This window comes from Pan troglodytes, chromosome 3 (genome assembly GCF_028858775.2).
Source record: "Pan troglodytes isolate AG18354 chromosome 3, NHGRI_mPanTro3-v2.0_pri, whole genome shotgun sequence".
In the NCBI taxonomy this organism is placed as follows: domain Eukaryota; kingdom Metazoa; phylum Chordata; class Mammalia; order Primates; family Hominidae; genus Pan; species Pan troglodytes.
In genome coordinates, this window is record NC_072401.2 from 148,690,098 (window position 1) to 148,708,391 (window position 18,294).

Genomic DNA, 18,294 nt, shown 5'->3' on the forward strand with positions numbered 1-18,294 from the left:
GTGTTTTGAGGGAAGAAATGGCATTATTCAAGATCAAATCTTTTCATCTTTCCCTATATTTTCTTTGCATATTATCTACACACTATTCTGCCATAAAAATTTTCCATTCTTAAATTCCTATTTGCAATCCTTGATCAGCCACTATATATTATCTATTTCTGACAATTTTGTTGTTGTTTTAGATTTTGGCTTGTCTTAACGTTATTAAGTATGAAGTTATTTTTAAATGAGTATTACATTCAGGAATTATTTTAAAAATCATGATGAGGTGTTATGTGAGTTATACAGATATTTCTTGGTTTTCATATAAGGGGCATGGGGCATTATGAAAATCTCAAAGTATACCTTTCATTCTTTTCATCCTGTGTGTGGAGGGGTTGGGGAGAATGCTTTCTCTTGGTGAGGATGTTACCGGGTGGGAACTGTAGGCTGAGCACTCAGGCAGAAGCATGAGCAAGGGATTCTGCAAAAAATATTCTGCAAGGAATACTGCAGCTGGGTCCACAAGTCACATGGTTTTGCTTTTTGATCTCAATAATATACATGATTATGCTGAAATCTCAAGTCTTTTTTCTCGACCACCACGTGTTTTTCCATTGTGTGATCTCAGGATCCACCAAAACATACCCAAGGCATCCTGGCAAATGCCCACTCACCATCTTCCTCGTAGAGAAGACCCATATGCATGTGTGCCTCGGCTTCTTTCTTTCCACAGTCAATTTTGATCAGCTGAGCAATCTTAAAACATCGTTCATAGAAGTGGTTCCTTACCCACTTGTCTTCAGAATTATTGAAGTAACAGGCCAGAGCATACAAGTTATTATATACATCTTCGAAGGATTCTTCAAAGAGAGAAAAGCACCATGAATGGCATTAGAAAGATGTCTCATGGCACACCCTTTAGAACGGCAAACCAATATCATGACTTCCTATTTTTCCTTAAAGATGTGATTACCAATTTTAAAAATTGGGTCTAAAAGCAAAAATTAATTTATTTTAACTATTATATTAATTACATTAATTAAAGGATGTGCAGATGAGTAAAGCAACAAAAGGCTTTCTGAAAACTTAGAACATGTAGGAAATTGACACTATCTCATTGAAACAGGAGGCTTTAAGATGTAGGACAGGACAATATCTACTAGCAACATGCTCAGTGCTTTTGGAAGAAAGGATTATGTAGTTTCATTGAGTACTTTTCCCACTGGAGGTTTGAAAGTACTTAGAGATTCTAGAGATGGCAATGTTTCTCAGCCATGGTAAAAGATAATGTAAATGAAGAAAGCAGAATGGATATGAAAATACCAAGGTATTTCATAACATAAAAATGTCACGGGCCTGATAGATACAACAAATGATGATCAGAATGACCCTATAAGCTCCATATGCTTTCAAGCAATACAAATTTCTAGCAATGTTAAGAAAGAGTAGACTTCTACACTTCTGTTTTCTATGGGTATTTTTTTGCTGGGAATGCATAAATACTAGTCGTTTTTACTCAGAAAGTTCTTAATTAAACTCTTGTAGGTTTTTTTTCCTAAAGGGTATCTAACCTATATCTACATAAAAAATGTGTCCGTCAATTGTGAATCAGTCTTATAAACCCCACTGTGATAGTAAACCTGAACGAATATGTCTGTGTGTTAATAAGTTGTGCCTCAGTCCTGTAAACTCCACTCTAATGGTGAATATGAACAAATTCATAATATTTATGTCTTTTGTATTTATGCTGAAATCATAGTTGTATTATAAAATGCAGTGGTCTCTGGGTTACCCTTCCAATAATTTTTTAATAACAATCATTATCTATTAGAATTCACTGATATTAATTGTTCACTACTACCAGAGGAGTCAACCCACATATTCCCGAAGAGATTACAATTATGAAAAATATTGCCCACTAGGACACCTGTAAGATTAAAACCAAAAGTCAGAAAAAATGAAACAGGTTGATTACAACAAAGGGTCATTCTGCAGAACTGTAAGTAAGTCACCCCAATGTTTCAAAAGAAATTTCTAAAACCGATTCTATTCCTTTACATATACTTCTTTAAAATTCCAATGGAAATTAACATTTATATCAAAATAAATTTAATAACTGGAAAACAAAATAAAAAGGTCTCCCTATCCTGGAAGTTGCTGGAGATTCTGGAGAGCCATTCTGCTTTTCGAGGACACTCACACCAGGTGACAGCTCAGGTGAAAAGTAGAGCATGACCTAAGCTATTTGTCTGATGCAAATACTCCCACCTCAGAATACTTCTGTGCTTTGTCTTTCCATTATGAACTTCCTACATAATGTGAATACAACACTAAAGTCTGTTTTGTAATATTTCATATTCTTGGTTATATTTACTGATTAGAGAGTTATTGCTTTTAGAAGTCAGTAAGTAAAACATTTCATATTTTCCACTTCAATAAAAAGTATATATATATAATTAAAAATATATGTAGTCATGAAACAATTTTTTTATATTTTAGTAATTAAACCTTAATGTAAAAATATTTGCAACATTTCATAAGGTTTTTTTTTTAGGAATGAGTTAGATAAGCTACCAGGATTACATATTTAAAGACTACTTGTCAGCTAAGCTATTTTTCTATGAAAAAAAAGGATGGTTTTCTAGAATATTAAATATAAAAGAATACATTCAAGTTTCAAATCTTTGGGCAATCCAAATACATGTCCTGTGCCCTTTACAAAGGCTACAAGTAGCCTTCTCTCCTTGCTTGTAGACCACTTCCTTGAATTGTCAGCAGGTATATTCAGAAGATGAAAATCAATTTTATTGTGGGTTTCTTATGCTCCTTAAAAAGAAGATTCTACAATAAAATAAATTTGGGAAACATTTTTGCAAATTTCCTTTTTCAGTAAACCACACAATATACATCAGCATGCTAAATGCTCTGATTAGTCCTGCAATAAATTAACCTGCTTAACCTCAATGTTAGTTCACCAGGTATTTCTCAAGCTTATTTGGCCAGAAAATTGTTTTGTTTTGCTTTACATCAAATCTGTAAACACCTGTGGAATTTTGCTTTAGTAGAACATAATTTGTGTATCTTAAACAAACATTATTAGAAAAAAATTGCTGCTCAACCCTTAATAAATTTAAAAGTCAAGTGTAAATAATGTTTGAATTATCTATTGATTCTCTTACCCATTACCATTTTTGTCATCTCTTCCCTAGCCCCATGGGGCATAAGGCTCAAATCAGATGTCACAGATGGCACAGCAATGATTCACGACAATGGATAATATTTAAAAAAAAGTATCAGGGACAAAGAAACACTTTAACAAATGGAAAATAACCCAAAAAGAAATGATTGGCTTACTTTAAACACACCTTTGCTATAAAACAGCAAGTGTTTTATAAAGTAATTTAAATAACTCTAGGTTACTGCTCTGTAAGTCTCAAGAGATAGAACTGACCTGAGATGACTATTGTTAGTGCCATAGATTTGATTAAATGAACTTCACTGTGACCCTAGAGTGATGGTTCTTCCAATGAGAAGCAACGAGATTGCTCAGTTATATGCTATCTCAAGAAAATTGTCTCTAATGTCACAACCATATGGAATGGAACTTTAAGATACTATTAACATATTTCTATATTCTAGGCTTACATACACATTTTAAGATTTAGGATTCATTCAAGTTAATAAGAGTGAATGTGCATATCTCATTTTCTGGTACATCCCTAATTCAAACCACAATTTTCCTCCAATAAAGTTCATGTGTTGAATGTGGAAAAAAAATTATAACAATTTTTGAAAAAAGGTGACACAAATGTTTACATGTCCTTCAGCTGAAGTTTTTCCAGTAATACTTTTGTAATAATTTTAATTTTCTATATTTCAACCACACAAAAGCCACTGCGTTTTGTGGGAGATAATCCTACAGAAGAGACTTTGGCTATTAGACATTGGACTTTGGGCCAGGTGCAGTGGCTCACGCCTGTAATCCCAGCTCTTTGGGAGACCAAGGTAGGAGAATCACTTGAGGTTAGGAGTTCGAGACCAGCCTGGCCAACATGGTGAAACCCCGTCTCTACTAAAAATACAAAAATTAGCTTGGCATGGTGGTTTGTGCCTGTAGTCCTAGCTACTCGGGAGGCTGAGGCAGGAAAATCACTTGAACCTGGAAGAAGGAGGTTGCAGTGAGCTGAGATCACATCACTGTACTCCAGCCTGGTTGACAGAACAAGAGTTTGTCTCAAAACAAAACAAAAAGTTAGGCTTTGTTAACTTTTGGATTGGAGAAACATTTTTACTTATAGTAACTTTCCTTTAAGAAATATTATATATTAAAATGTTTTCTACCCTGAAATAGACTATTTGGCATTTTAGGTTCTTATAAATTTGAAAAAGCTTTATGACAAGCTGGCTCACATCTATGACACCTTATGACAAGTGACATATTTAGCTTATATTTACACTATCTCCAATGAAAGCCTCAATTTAAAACAGTGAATATGATAAAATTCAATGGAATAAAACAGCTAATGAGCAAATATTATCTTAATTAGTTCTACTTTCAGTTTAAATATCACTGTAGAATTTTGGGCAAATACTAGAATGTAGGTTGTTTTGTTTTGTTTTGTTTGTTTTGTTTTGAGATGGAGTCTTGCTCTTGTCACCCAAGCTGGAGCGCAATGGAGCAATCTCAGCTTACTGCAACTTTTGTCTCTTGGGTTCAAGCAATTCCCTGCCTCAGCCTTCTGAGTAGCTGGGATTACAGGCATCCGCCATCATGCCCGGCTAATTTTTTTGTATTTTTAGTAGAGACGGGGTTTCACCATGTTGGCCAGGCTGGTCTCGAACTCCTGACCTCAGGTGATCCACCCGCCTTGGCCTCCCAAAGTGCTAGAATTACAGGCATGAGCCACCGCGCCCAGCCAAAATGGAGGTTTTTTATAATAGCACTTTTTATTTACAATAGTTAATTTCTTGAGAAATAATTGTAAATAATATTTTAAAGTTCACCAAAATATTTTTTTTCACATCCATCCTGCAGTGAAACCCTTTTCATAATATACATAACTACCTCCTATCCCACCCCTGCCACACACACACCCTAGTTCATTTGTTTTGTTGTTCACATTTTTGTGTGTCTCATATTCATAAGTCAGGTCACAACCTGATGGGAAATATGTATTGGCTCCAACATATAGAGACTCTTCTAATGTTGTTTACATGACTCCATAAATTTTCTCCATGGTACCATTGGGTAACAAAAAGTTGATGATACCCTATTTTCTCATAGAAAAGCCTGAAATGACATGTAGACATTGTCATGTTGAGGCCTGAGTTTTTCTTTTTGAATCCTGTGGTATTTTCCCCAAAAAATTTGGAGAAAAGAATAATTTAGAATACCAAATTTACATGCCAAATTCTAGAATTTCGTTTTTTTATTTGATTATAGATGACTAGTTAAAATGACCAGTTCCTAATATGTAACTAAGAAATATTTATGACAACAATATCAGTATAATTAGTGTAGAAATGAAAATATTTAATACTTGGAATGTATACTAACTTTCTGGAAAATTTTGAAATACAAAAAATGTATTAGAAATGATGTCATGGAAAATATAAAACTGACAATTTTATTTGCAATTGTGAATTGCAGGATTTTCATGTCTTTTTACTATTTACAAAGATAAATTATCTGATTCAAATCAGTAGGACTTCTTGACCCAAACTTCAAAGTCCACTATCTAAACTTAGGAAAATCAGTGTGATTTTCAAGTTATAGTACTCTTTGAAAGTATCTCCTCTATGAAAGTCAATATTCAGATTACGTATACAGAAAAACTGTAGAAAGGTTTAAACCTAATGATAGGAACTATGTTAATTCATGGGGAAGTTCTGGAGATATTATTAGGTGCTATGTGTTGTCTTCCCTGGCTCAGAAGGACATCACCAGAATGCCCCCGTGTCTGGGCAGCCTCGTGATCCAACATTCCCTTTCCTTAATTCCATAAAGACGCTTAATTGACTGGGTTGAAGTGTGCTAAGTTGTCTTAATGTTTCAAATTCATACATGAAACAATCTGGAATCTTCCCCCAGGAGCTCGGTGTTCTGGCTCCTTCTGTGCTCTGCCCACAGTCCCACCACTTACCTTTCCTCTCAGAGTCCTCAGCCCTGGTCAGGTAATGGTAGAGGTAATCCAGTTTATCAGGCTGCTCCTCCAGGGGCTTCTGCAGCCAGAAGAGGGACCTGACTCTCGCAGCCTCCCTCAGGGCATCCCACTGCTCCATCAGAGCGAAGAGCTCGGTGAAGGACTTATGATAACCATCTCGCAGCATGTCCACACAGATATTCTTCTTGTAGGAGTTCCTATAACTGGCAATATGAATCAGAACACTCTCAGGTTTATGTTAATCCTTTCAGTCCGCACGGTGTTTTCATTCTCTAATAATTAAAGGTTGAATCATGTTGCCTTTTATCCCTCAGTGAAAGCACTGAAAACTATCAAAAGATCTTTGCCTCAAACACTTATAATTGAACAACTTCTGTTTAATGAAAGATGCCAGGAGCTATCTAAACACAGTAATTTTAATGAAATTACATTATAAACATATCAGTTCCAGAGCTGAGCTCCATTTGATAAGGACAAACAAGCTAGTTGACTGATGAATATTAAAAAATACTTGATATATCAGCCTCCCACCAAAAAAAAAACTCAACAAGTCAAGCAAAAATAAAACTTGCCATTTAATATCAAAACAATATTCTCTCTATATTAGTAGTTTCACTGTATGTTACAGAAGTTCATCATTCTTTCATTCATGCAGAAAATATTTATTGAAATCTATTACTAACTATATATTTTTTAATTATTTTCATTTAGAATTAAGTTAATGATTAATAATTATATTCTCACTTCAATGATCAAATGCAAAAAGATAAAGTGACAAATGAATATTCCATTTAGTCAAGCGACAAATAGGTACTGAGTTTCCTACTAAGTGCCAGGCGCTGTTCTAGACCAAATAGATTCCATACCCTTGTGACACTTACATTCTAGGGGCAGAACATGACTAACAAATAAGTAAGCAAATGAGAAATAATTTCAAATCATGAAAATTTCTAGAAAGGAAATAAACAGAATTGTGAGATAATAGCTGTGTAGTGGCTATTATTCCATTAAAAGAACAATTAGATACCAAAAGATATAGCTTTATACTAATTATATTATATTCTTTAAAAAAAATAGGACAAATGATATGATGTGATACTACTGGCAACAAAAATTCACCGTGGAGTGGAAACAGCCCAGACCACCAAGATTGAGTCCAGTTTTGCCTCACCTCCCTGGGTCTCCAGTCTTCTCATCTCTAAGCTGTGTATATTAGTATATGCTACCTATATCATGGGATTCCTCTAGGAACCAAATGAAATTAGGTATGTGAGAATACTCTGGGAAATGTGAAATCTCACTGCTGCTTCTCAATTCCTCATTATGCATTAGTTTCACCTACAGAGTTCAAAAAAACGAACAAATAACAAAACAAAACAAAGTGACTAGACTTGCATCTACCAAGGATTTCTTATCCATTGGATCAACTTAGGTAGAGAACAAACAAATAAGGAGTGGCAAGCAGGAGAGTGGTGAGACAGGAAGTTTAGAAAAAAAGGCAGGGACCAGATCATGAAGAGATCTTATGGTAAAAACAACAGTGAGAAGTTTGGACTCCAAGCTGGGAGGGAGGTAGAGCTATTGGAGATCAGAGTCAGGGAACTGACATGACGAGACTGCATTTTACAAAAGTCATCTGGAAGAAGTGTCCCAGCCGAACCGCAACCTTCCCCTATATGGCAGTCAGGTTGTTACAGAACTAGTCCATAAAGAGAATAAAGAGACCACATGGATCCTAGGTCAAAAGATCAAATGCCAACATTTAGTATGAGAATAAGATATATTTGAAATGGGGAAGAGAAAAGGAATAGTGCTTCTTACTTATTCCTGTCCTCCAATTGCAATAGAGGAGGAAAGTATGGAGAAAGGCAGTGAGATGCTTGGAGGGCCATGTTCTCTTTCTCTTTCTCACTCCAGTCAAATGGAGGGGCTCAGAGAGTAGAAAAGTCAACATCCTGTGAAATGCAGTGAGAGCCAAGAGTAGAAAACACTCATATCCTGCTTCCCATCTAGGGTTATTGAAGGCAGGGAGGATTACCAACATCCCTCTCCCCACCTCCCCATACGCAAGGGCATGCAAAGGCAGCAAAAGTCCCTGCATAGCACTTCTAGGCAGAGGAGGACCAGAACCAGCCCTGTAATTGCCCACAGCCCATGAATGGTATAGGAGAAGGGACTTAATATTCCAGTGGGCATCATGTGTGGCCCAGAAGTTACTGGGAGGAGAGGGCTGATAAGTCTGTCACAATGTCATCTGGCCATAGCAAGGAGATGTATCCTAATGACTGTTCATGGGCTGCCCACTGGAGACTGAAGGAAGACACAGCTAAAACTGAAATGAGCAGTACTGGGGAGCTCCTGAAGGGTTCAGGTCGGCATATTTCCAGAGCTCATAGAACAAAGACGGATCAGGTACATCAGAGATGGACACATGTAAAGGACTTCGTAAGCTAGGAATGCATTCAGCTATAAGTAAAAGAAACTTGTCTCACAGTGCTGTGAAAAATGGAGGTTTCTAATTTTCTTGCCTAAAGGCAGGCAGCTGAGGGCCTTGGTTCAGTAGCCTGGCAAGTTCAAGACCATGTCTCTGGGGTTATCTTGACTTTCCCTCCTTCTGGTCCCTTACTGGTTGCTACAGGGCTGCTACAGCTTCAGACATTACGTCTACTTTCAAGACAGGAAGAAAAGGGAAAGTGGGTTGGCACTGGCATCCCTTATTTTAGGGAAAAATGAAACATTCCTGCAACCACCAGCAGATTTCCACTTGTTTATTGGCCAGAACCCTGTCACAGCCCCACTCCTCACCTTGGTGCAAGGAGTCTGGAAAAACAAATACCCTGCCTGCTCTTGGGCATGTTGCTGCCCCCAAGCAAAACTAGAGCTATGTCTGCAAAGATGGAGGAAGGAATGGATACTGGCCAGACAAATGCAGTGACAATTACAAAGTCCTGGAAGTCAGAGGTGTCCAGTCTTTTGGCTTCTCTGGGCCACATTGGAAGAAGAATTGCCTTGGGCCACACATAAAATTCACTAACACTAACAATAGCTGATAAGCTAAAAAAAATCACAAAAAAATCTCATAGCCTTTTTAAGAAAGTTTATGAATTTGTGTTGGGCCACATTCAAAGCCATCCTGGGCCGCATGTGGCCCACGGGCACTGGGTTGGACAAGCTTGTTCCAGGTCAAGATCTGAAAATAAATGTTGTTACCCCAGGGGGTTACCAGATAAAATGTAGGATGCCCAGGTACATTTTAACATCAGATAAACAATGAATGATTTTTTTATTAGGAGTATTCCCCAAATATTGCATAGAACACACTTATTCTAAAAAAAAATTTCTTGTTTTTGAAACTCAGACTGAACCGTATGGTCTGTATTTCTATTTGCTAAATCTAGTAACTGTACTCCCCTGAAGCCCCCAGTAGTGCGATGCTGTTTCCGTGTAGGAAAATAGGGTGAGGGGAAGAAGTTTTAGAATCTTGAACAACCTGAGAAACTGCCGAATTGGACTGACTTTACCTGAGAGTGACAAGATTGGATTTTTACACTAGGGAGGATCAAGGCTCAGGGCCAGGAATTAAAATTAAGTTATAAAAAAATAAAGACTTTCAATTTAGCATTCTCGAGTCTGTGAGTCAGAAATTCACACCTGATCCAAGAGAAGGGAGGGGAGGAGGGTAAAACCGGGAGCAGGAAGAACAGATGGGAGACTGGTGGTTGTGGAAAGGAGAGGTGCTGGGGGTGGAACCAGGGTAAAGCTGGAGGGATAGAGAGAAGTAGGTGATTTCAAAACATTTTAAGGAGACAAAAATATGGGTTACTTGGTGATTCAAAGGATATCAAGGGCGAAGGAAAGGGAGGAGCAAGGATAACAACCAGGTTTTGGGATTGGGTAATGGGTAATTAGTAATTTGCTGAAGAGGGGAACACGAAAGGATGAACAGGTTTGGGGAAAGATAATGAGTTAAGGTTCAGATAACTGGAGTTTCAGGAGCCTGAGGGGACCTCCACGTGTTACCCTAGAAGGCAGTTTGGGGGGTGACATAGGAGGCCTGAGAGGACAAGGGGTTGTAATCTTGCTCACACAAGCAATGCCACCTTTGTATGTGTATGCACTGGCGGCCAGCCGATCTTCCTAGGAGTGAAGAAAACATTTGGGGGCCAAAATGAAGAAAATTATAAATAGATAAAAATTAAAATTGACCATAAATGATACAAATAAATGCTAGATAGGGCAGTTAGAAGGCTGTCTCAGTTCTAATCACAACAGGGTCAGAAATCCAGAAAAATCACTCTGGGCCTCATTTTCCCCACCTGGAAGATGAAGGTGCTTTTGCTGGATTTGGTCCACAGGAGGCACATTCTAAAAGTATTTCAGAAATAACCAATCCCACGTTGCGTGTAGTCTTGGTGGCATGGAAATTCAGGGACTCCCTAGCCAAGGAGTGGGTTATTGACCCAAATTAGGCCAACTGGTCTCTCTCTCAAAATTCTGAAACCAGAGGCAAGCAACATAAAGGTGTAGGAGGTTGCTGGTGCTCAATGAATCTGGAAGAATCTTGACAAGATTCTCTCGTAGTTCCCGCTAACTACGTCCATTTGAGAGGGCTGGGTCTGGTCTTTTTCTTCTGATCTGGGTTCTCCTCTAAATTCCACTATATCCTTTCAATAAAATCATTTCCACTTGATTTAGTCAGAATCCATTTCTGCTGTCTGTGACCAAAGAACACTAAGTGATTCAGAAGGGGTTGGACAATCATTTCCACAATGCCTTTCAGCTTCAAACATCTGTGATATATAACTGATATCAATTTTTAAAATTTCTAGTACATTTTTAAAAAAGATCATTCTTTACAGACGATGTTACAAATAGAAATGTATTTAAATATGCATATAGAACTATGCTGGTATCATCTCTATTTTTTACACACATGCGCACATACCTATGCATACAAATATGCTACTGTTTAAGCCTCATTGCTAATATTTGAGAGCAAGAAAAGACAATTATAGTGGTTTAATAAATAGGTTCCTATCTAAACCTTCATAGTTATTGCAAATTATTTCTTTTAACCAGAAAATCTTCTTTTATTAAAATAAATCGGCTATCTAAAAAAAAGGAATGTCAATCTCTACCACTAGATTTGAATTTCTCAGGTTTTAAATTTCATAACAGAGAACCATAGCCCAAGTTCACTTGCTGTATGAAAGAGAATTGTTTTAAACACAAATAGAAATATAAACAAAACTCAGATTTATTCGCTTAATCGTTATTTCATTTGGCCATAAACTTTTTAGGCTTTGGTTTCATTTACACATTAAAAAACTTTTATGAATATTAGTCTAAATTAACAGATGCTGTTTTTAAGCATCAGAAAAAGAAAAATCTTCTTGAACTGATGCCATGATACTGGATGAAAATAGAGAATACTGGTAAAATTTATGGAGAGATTTAATATTAGGAAATATGAGAAGAGTTCATCTGACAGGAAAAAAACGTGCCATTCACAGAAGCAAAAGTTGTCACATTCGTGGACATGCTGAATGTATCCTGAGGAAGATCTTTGCCACTGCAGATACTTGGGGCTGCAATGAGATAAGGGATGCAGCTTGAGAATGCATTTGAGAATGAAATTAAGTAGTCAAGCATTTCATATGGGTTTTATTGCCATTTAAGGGCATTATTCATTCAATGGAGATGTTGTTAACTGTTTTGAATTCACATCAACATCTCCCTAAAAAAATGCAGAGATTTAAAAAAATCTAGAGACTGACAGAAAGCAGAGCTGAACAATATGGCATAACTCCACAGCAGGTGAATATATAGAGATGCTGGGAAATGGAGAATTTACTGCTAAACAGCCGTGGAGATATTATAGTGTTTTAAAATTCTGCCTTAAACTATTTTGAATAGCTACTATTTATAGAACACCCACAATGTGTCAGGCACTGTGTAGACATCATTTCTAACTGGCACAATAACTGTATAAAGTACTACTTCAATTTTTACAAATTAAAAAACCTGTCTTCAGTGAGGTTGTGAATTGCCCAAAGCCATACAAGTTATTAATAGTAAATGGCAGAGTTGGAATTCACACCCAGCTCCCTCTGGTTGCAAATCCTGAATTCTTCCCATTTCCCTACATTGCCTCCTATTATATCATGTATTGTTGCTTTTTCTTCTTCTCCTCCTCCACACAATGTTTTATTTATTGCATTGATTAGGAATTTGATGTTATTTGACAATTATGATGCAATCTTTCAATTGGTAAGCCATTCTCTTTATCCATGGCAATCCATGTTTAGGTTGGGTTGGAGACAGAGATCAGTATCATTTTGTGACTCCCCCAGAAAATCCTTCTCTTTAAAAGGAGAGAGCAGACAGCCAGCAGCATCCAGGAAGAGCAAATTAAATGGATATGGTTCCCACTCAAGGGTGTAAACTCTAACAGGAAAAACACTGACAAAGACAAACATTTAAAAGGATAAAAAGCATATACTTCTATAAATATAAAAAAGATGAATAGATGCAATGAATAGAAATTACAATTTATTTTACTTTCTCTGCACCTAAACTAACACATCTAATAAGTAATATAAAACCACCTAAGTAGGTCTTTGTATTAGTTATTAGGTGAATTTTTAAAATCAAAGGCATTATTGTATATTCAATTATATGACTGATATATTTAACATATTTTTTTCATAGGATAAACTGAATTATGGAATCAAGATGAAGCTTTACAGTCAGTGAAATATTTCAAAAGCGGTTCAATAAAAAAACCGTACTTTAAAACAAGATCATAAAATTTTCATTTAATCTGACAAAGATAAAATCAAAAGATATGTAATATCTAATCAAAAGTCAGGATAATACTTTTATTTCATTAAGTTAATATTTATAAGTCACGAGTGGGTTATCCATGTGTCAGTTATAACAGTTTTACATTCATATGGTAGGGATAAATGTTACTGGAATCACCTACGGGATAATTACATTGACTTAAATTAATACTTAAATAGCTTCAGTTAATATAATTTCCTTGGAATAAAGTGAATCACTATTCTTACCTATCTTTTTCGGTGTAGGTAGATATTATGTATATTGTAATTAGAATTAAAAAAGTCATTTCTTGACATACACCTACTAACTGATAAAAATTATATGAGTTGTTTATGTTTTATAGTTTTTGGTAAAAATGCTATTTTTTCCCAAAAGCTAAAATAACAATATAGCATTTTCCTAGCCATATAAATGTATAAAGAGAGAGAAGTTAAAAAGACAAAAAATTTGAGAGTGTTTAAAATGACTTTTTACTTTAAAGCCATATAGAATTACAATGAAAACTGAAAGCATTTTTCTTAATTTTACACACTTAGGTTGTTCACAATTATTAGTCACAGTATTGATTAGCAATGATTAAGAATTGGGCTACCAACAGCCATATATATGTATTTTGTAAGAAAGATCAGTGAGTTAAGATTTTTAGAATTCTTAATTTATTTTCCATGCATTTCAAAATATAGCAAGAAAGAAGTTTCAATATAAAAAGAGCTTTAAATTTAAAGGATTTCCAATGAGTTGACTGGTCTCTGGGGGCATCTACTGGAAATTTAGCAAACTGCAGTTACATCACGTAAATTTGATAACTTTCATTATCCATCCTAATACAGATATTATTTTAATTGATATGCAAATAAGTTGACAAAGAAGATAAACGTAAAGTTATGCATGGTATTCTATCTCATCCATCTGGTAACAGCAAAACATGTAGCTCTCTATGAGATCAGTTAACAAATATTCAACTGTTAAAAATGTAAATAGGGCAGGTGGCATACCATAGATTAACAGTTTTCAAAGCATCCAATTCTTATTTTTGGAAAAATTAGAAAAATATTTTATACTTAAACATTCACATATTTAATGATAAATTTTTATTAATCCAAATAAAATATATATAAAGCACTTTTAAATTATGATGGATTCTCTAAAACAAATCATTTTGTATCTCATACATCCACCAATCATAAATAATATGACTACTGCTTATTTTCTATATGATTTAATTTAATTATTACATGTTAACATCTCAAAAAGTAGAATTTATTATACTTGGATCAAAAGAATTTTTCATTATAGTCATTACAACTAGAATTCATCATTAAAATGAACATTGTTATTAATGTCCTCTAAACATTTCAGAACCTCCTTAAAGAATATTGAACATATAATGAACACAATACAATCATTTCAATGTATTATAGTTTAACATTTTAATTAAAAAGCTCTTTTTATAATATTATCTGTTATGACTAATCATATAATTTAAATATCACAGCCATTATAATGATCTTGATTTTTTCGCAGAATTTATAAATCATATTCACTTTGAGAGATTAAAAATATAATTTGAAAGTATAAATATTGTGATATGCTTATATTTTACCATTATATATTTTATATATTGCTGTAAAATTTATATAATTTATATATAATTTTTATAAAATGCAATTCGATATTATATACATTATATATTATTTATATAATACCTAATTAGATATTATATAAATTATATATTATATATTTTTATAAAATTATGCATTATATAAATTTTATATTATATTACTTATATTAAATTATATGATACACAATTTATATAAAATTATATATAAAATTTATATGAAATTCTCCTTGTAAAGAGTCACATAACATTTTAGCTTCATTCCAAAGAGATTGTCTAATGCAATATATTAATTTATAATTTTTCTAAAAATTTCTTGGAATTGCTATCCAAATAAATGATTTCATCTTTTATTATATGAACTGAAAAAATTAAGCAATATAAAAATATTACCAAAAAGTCAGAATATAAATATTAATATAGCATTCTGTTTCAGTTTTGATTTAGACTCAATTTAGGTAGATAGGCCAATTTAACAATTTTAAATATATAAATAAAATCTGCCCCCCAGAACATTTTATGGAATAGAATTTTTATGTGATTATCAAAACAGTTACGCGTTTACTAATTTGAACTTTAGATGAAACTGTTACATATGCAAGTTTTGCTTTGTATTTTTGGATTTTTTATCTATTAATAATAAAGAAAAGCATAGTCAGAATTTCAACATTTTAAAAGTATATATACAAATTGAAAAATGCTATTTTGAAAAAACTAACCTAAGTTCAACCTTTATTTTTTAAGAAAAAAACTAGTAATAATTAAGGAATAAAGTTTATCCTCTGGCATTTTGTAAATAGTACTATCACTAATATAACTCTTTCAACAAATAATAAAAATATCTAAAAATTTGATCAGTAAAGATTCTCTCAATAGCCTGATAAGAATTCATTTCAACATGGGTGATTATATTTTAGAAGTTATGAAATATTTGTGTAGAATGGGACAGAAATTATTTCACAGATTCTATTTTGATAGAACTGATGTTTTGCATTAAAGGCAGTCACTTTTTGTGAGATCAACAAATGTTTATAAACCAAACAATATTTTCATTGATGATTATTAACAAATATCAGAGGAAAGCATGCTTATTTAGCAAATAGTACAGGACTACAATCTTTACAATAACTTTAGATAATTTCCTTAATAACATAAAGGCATTTTTTATGTGCCCACTTGCTCAAAGTGATTTATTCAAGTGATTCCCATTTAATCAAATATTTGAAGTACAGTAATTGTTATCAACCAGGAATGGATAAACTATTCATCAGACAATAGAAAGTATTACCAAAATAGTTACCCACGGTAGCTGTCGCGCAGCACTTCAGCATCATTCATTTTCTTTATCGAAAAACCTCAAACATACACATTTTTAAGACTTAAAAAAATACTGTTTGTTTTAGAAACATTTGTTGATCTCACAAAAACTAACTGCCTTTAATGAAAACTTCTCTAGTAGTCTGGTAAAAAAGGATTGGAAGAAAAGCTCCTTATATGAGGTTAATTACATATGCAATTTTGATAAAAGTCTTATTACTTCCAAACTCCCTTGAGAAATTCAAACTTTATACAAAATAATTTGTGTAGAAAAATTTTAAGCCAAAGATTCCACATGGAAAGATATTAAATGAGTGTTAAAGGAGAATTTTTCAGGGACAGTATTTTCAAGCCAGGATTACAACACGACTCCAAACACCTTCGGCTAACTGCAGCAAATCATATGGATTCTTGTTCTTTTCTTTCAGATTACACTGTACTTCTCTACTATAGAAAAACCAGTTAAACCTAAGCTGAAAAATAAACCCTGGAAATAATCTTAGCTTTTAAATTGAGTTATAATGATACAAAATAAATTCAAATAAGTAATACAATTCTGGTGTATTCTGTGTCCTAATATAACAAGAAGAAACATGAGGAAAAGAGGAGGGAAACAAAAAATGAGCTTCATATCACAGGACTACAAAGAGTGGACTACATATACATGTAAATATCATCATACTCACACATCAAATGATCATTTTTGTCTAAATTTGTATTTATAATTTCTATTAACAAAAAACTCCATAGAATATGATATTCACTCTGTTGCGTTCTTCTTTTTAAAACCACCCATCTTCACACTGACACTCTGTTTTTTGAAACATAATTCTATGATACCCTCCACATTTTTTGAAATTTTATTGTTTGGAAAACTTTTTCTCAAATAACATCATTTAAAATTTTCTTTTAGCTTTCTACACAGCATTATAAATAAAAGAACTATCAACTTCCCATATACATTCAGGGAAATATCAAACTTTTAATAAAAATGAAAAGCTGGAGAATATAAAGAACAAACTTAGTAAAAACAAGTTGCATTATAAAGAAAACTTCAGCTCACTGCATTTTTTTTTACTAAAGTATGTCATACATTTTATCTTTGCAAGAGTTTGACGAGTTTTGCAAGTAAAATTCTGTTTCCTCTACACTTGCTAATAGTCATGAGAATCTGTAGTTTGCACCTTCCCATTAAAAATGTATTGTATTTTTTGAAATTATTCACCCCGCCTTTTATCCAGATCATGTCTTTGAAAGGAGGAAGTAGATAATAAATGGAATAATTCATGATTCCCCATTAAATATGAAACTTTCTTTTGCAGAGTTTAGAAAATGAAGTTCTACATAATGTACAAAAGTTGATTAGAACTTTTTTAACCTTTTCAAGAAAAAAACCTTTCATACTAAACAACTACATGAGGAGCTTTCTCTGAGAAAGGTAAAACAATCAATTCTTTATACCTATAGGTTCGTCATATATATTCTAATGTTGTCCCCTCTAAACATATATTTCCCTATAATACTTTAAACATATTAAAAATAATGGCAAGAAAAATAGTATACATTGAGTTGTAAACATGACAAGTTTTTAAGAGAAATATAACATTTAAAATACAAAGGGAAAAAATCACATAAATTAAAAATGAAAACAAAACATTATTCATGCTCTTTTCAGTAATGTAATGGAAGATAGTGTAGGGGTAAATAACAAAAACTGCATGTATATTTCTCTTACTATGGCATGTCTTCTAGTGAAGTAATGATATTTTGTCATGAGAAAAAAGTATATACACTTATAAAACTTATCTTTTACAAATCAATCATTGGTACTCCGTTAACTACACTCTCTTGAGCCCCTTTTTTGAGAAAATTTTTAAAAAGAAACCAAATGATTCTTAAGATGACTCTAGTTCTATATTTTTAGATATAAATATTCTATATGTCTTGGGTGAGAAATCTGTATGTCTTGGGTGAGAAATTATATATAAATATTCTATATGTCTTGGGTGAGAAATACCTTAAGAGAAATGTCAAGTTCTGACTACTTAAGAGCAGCAGTTGATCTCTTCTTTGGGTTTTTAAGTTTCTATTATAGAAATAGTTCCTCATTTGACTCAACATATTTTGATTTTCCCCTTATCTAAAAATAAAATTAGAATACATTTCCCTATCAAACTTGAATGCTTAAAAGATAACTACCGAACTGTAAGTCATGTAAATAAATCTTTCATATTATGTGCTCTTTAATTACCGTTGCAAAGTAAGTGTGCGCTGTGCACATGAACAGTGAAGCCAGGAGTTTTCACAGACTATATGTATATGATAAACTTCCAGAACATAATAAAATGCTTTGGCCAGAAAACATCT

General features: G+C 33.6%; 1 protein-coding gene across 14 annotated transcripts in view; it reads right to left on the reverse strand.

Annotated features, from left to right (window-relative positions):
• TTC29 (tetratricopeptide repeat domain 29) overlaps positions 1 to 18,294 on the reverse strand; it is a 243,679-nt gene that overhangs the window by 203,598 nt on the left and 21,787 nt on the right. For 8 of the 14 annotated variants that reach the window (XM_063808348.1, XM_063808344.1, XM_063808354.1 and 5 more), the window contains 2 exons: positions 6,126 to 6,349; positions 657 to 842 (listed from right to left, as the gene is read on the reverse strand). In XM_063808348.1, the coding sequence (XP_063664418.1) occupies positions 657 to 842; positions 6,126 to 6,349 (410 nt within the window). The remainder of the gene's footprint in view (positions 1 to 656; positions 843 to 6,125; positions 6,350 to 18,294) is intronic. The other 6 variants (XM_063808382.1, XM_063808377.1, XM_063808368.1 and 3 more) reach the window with 1 other exon arrangement.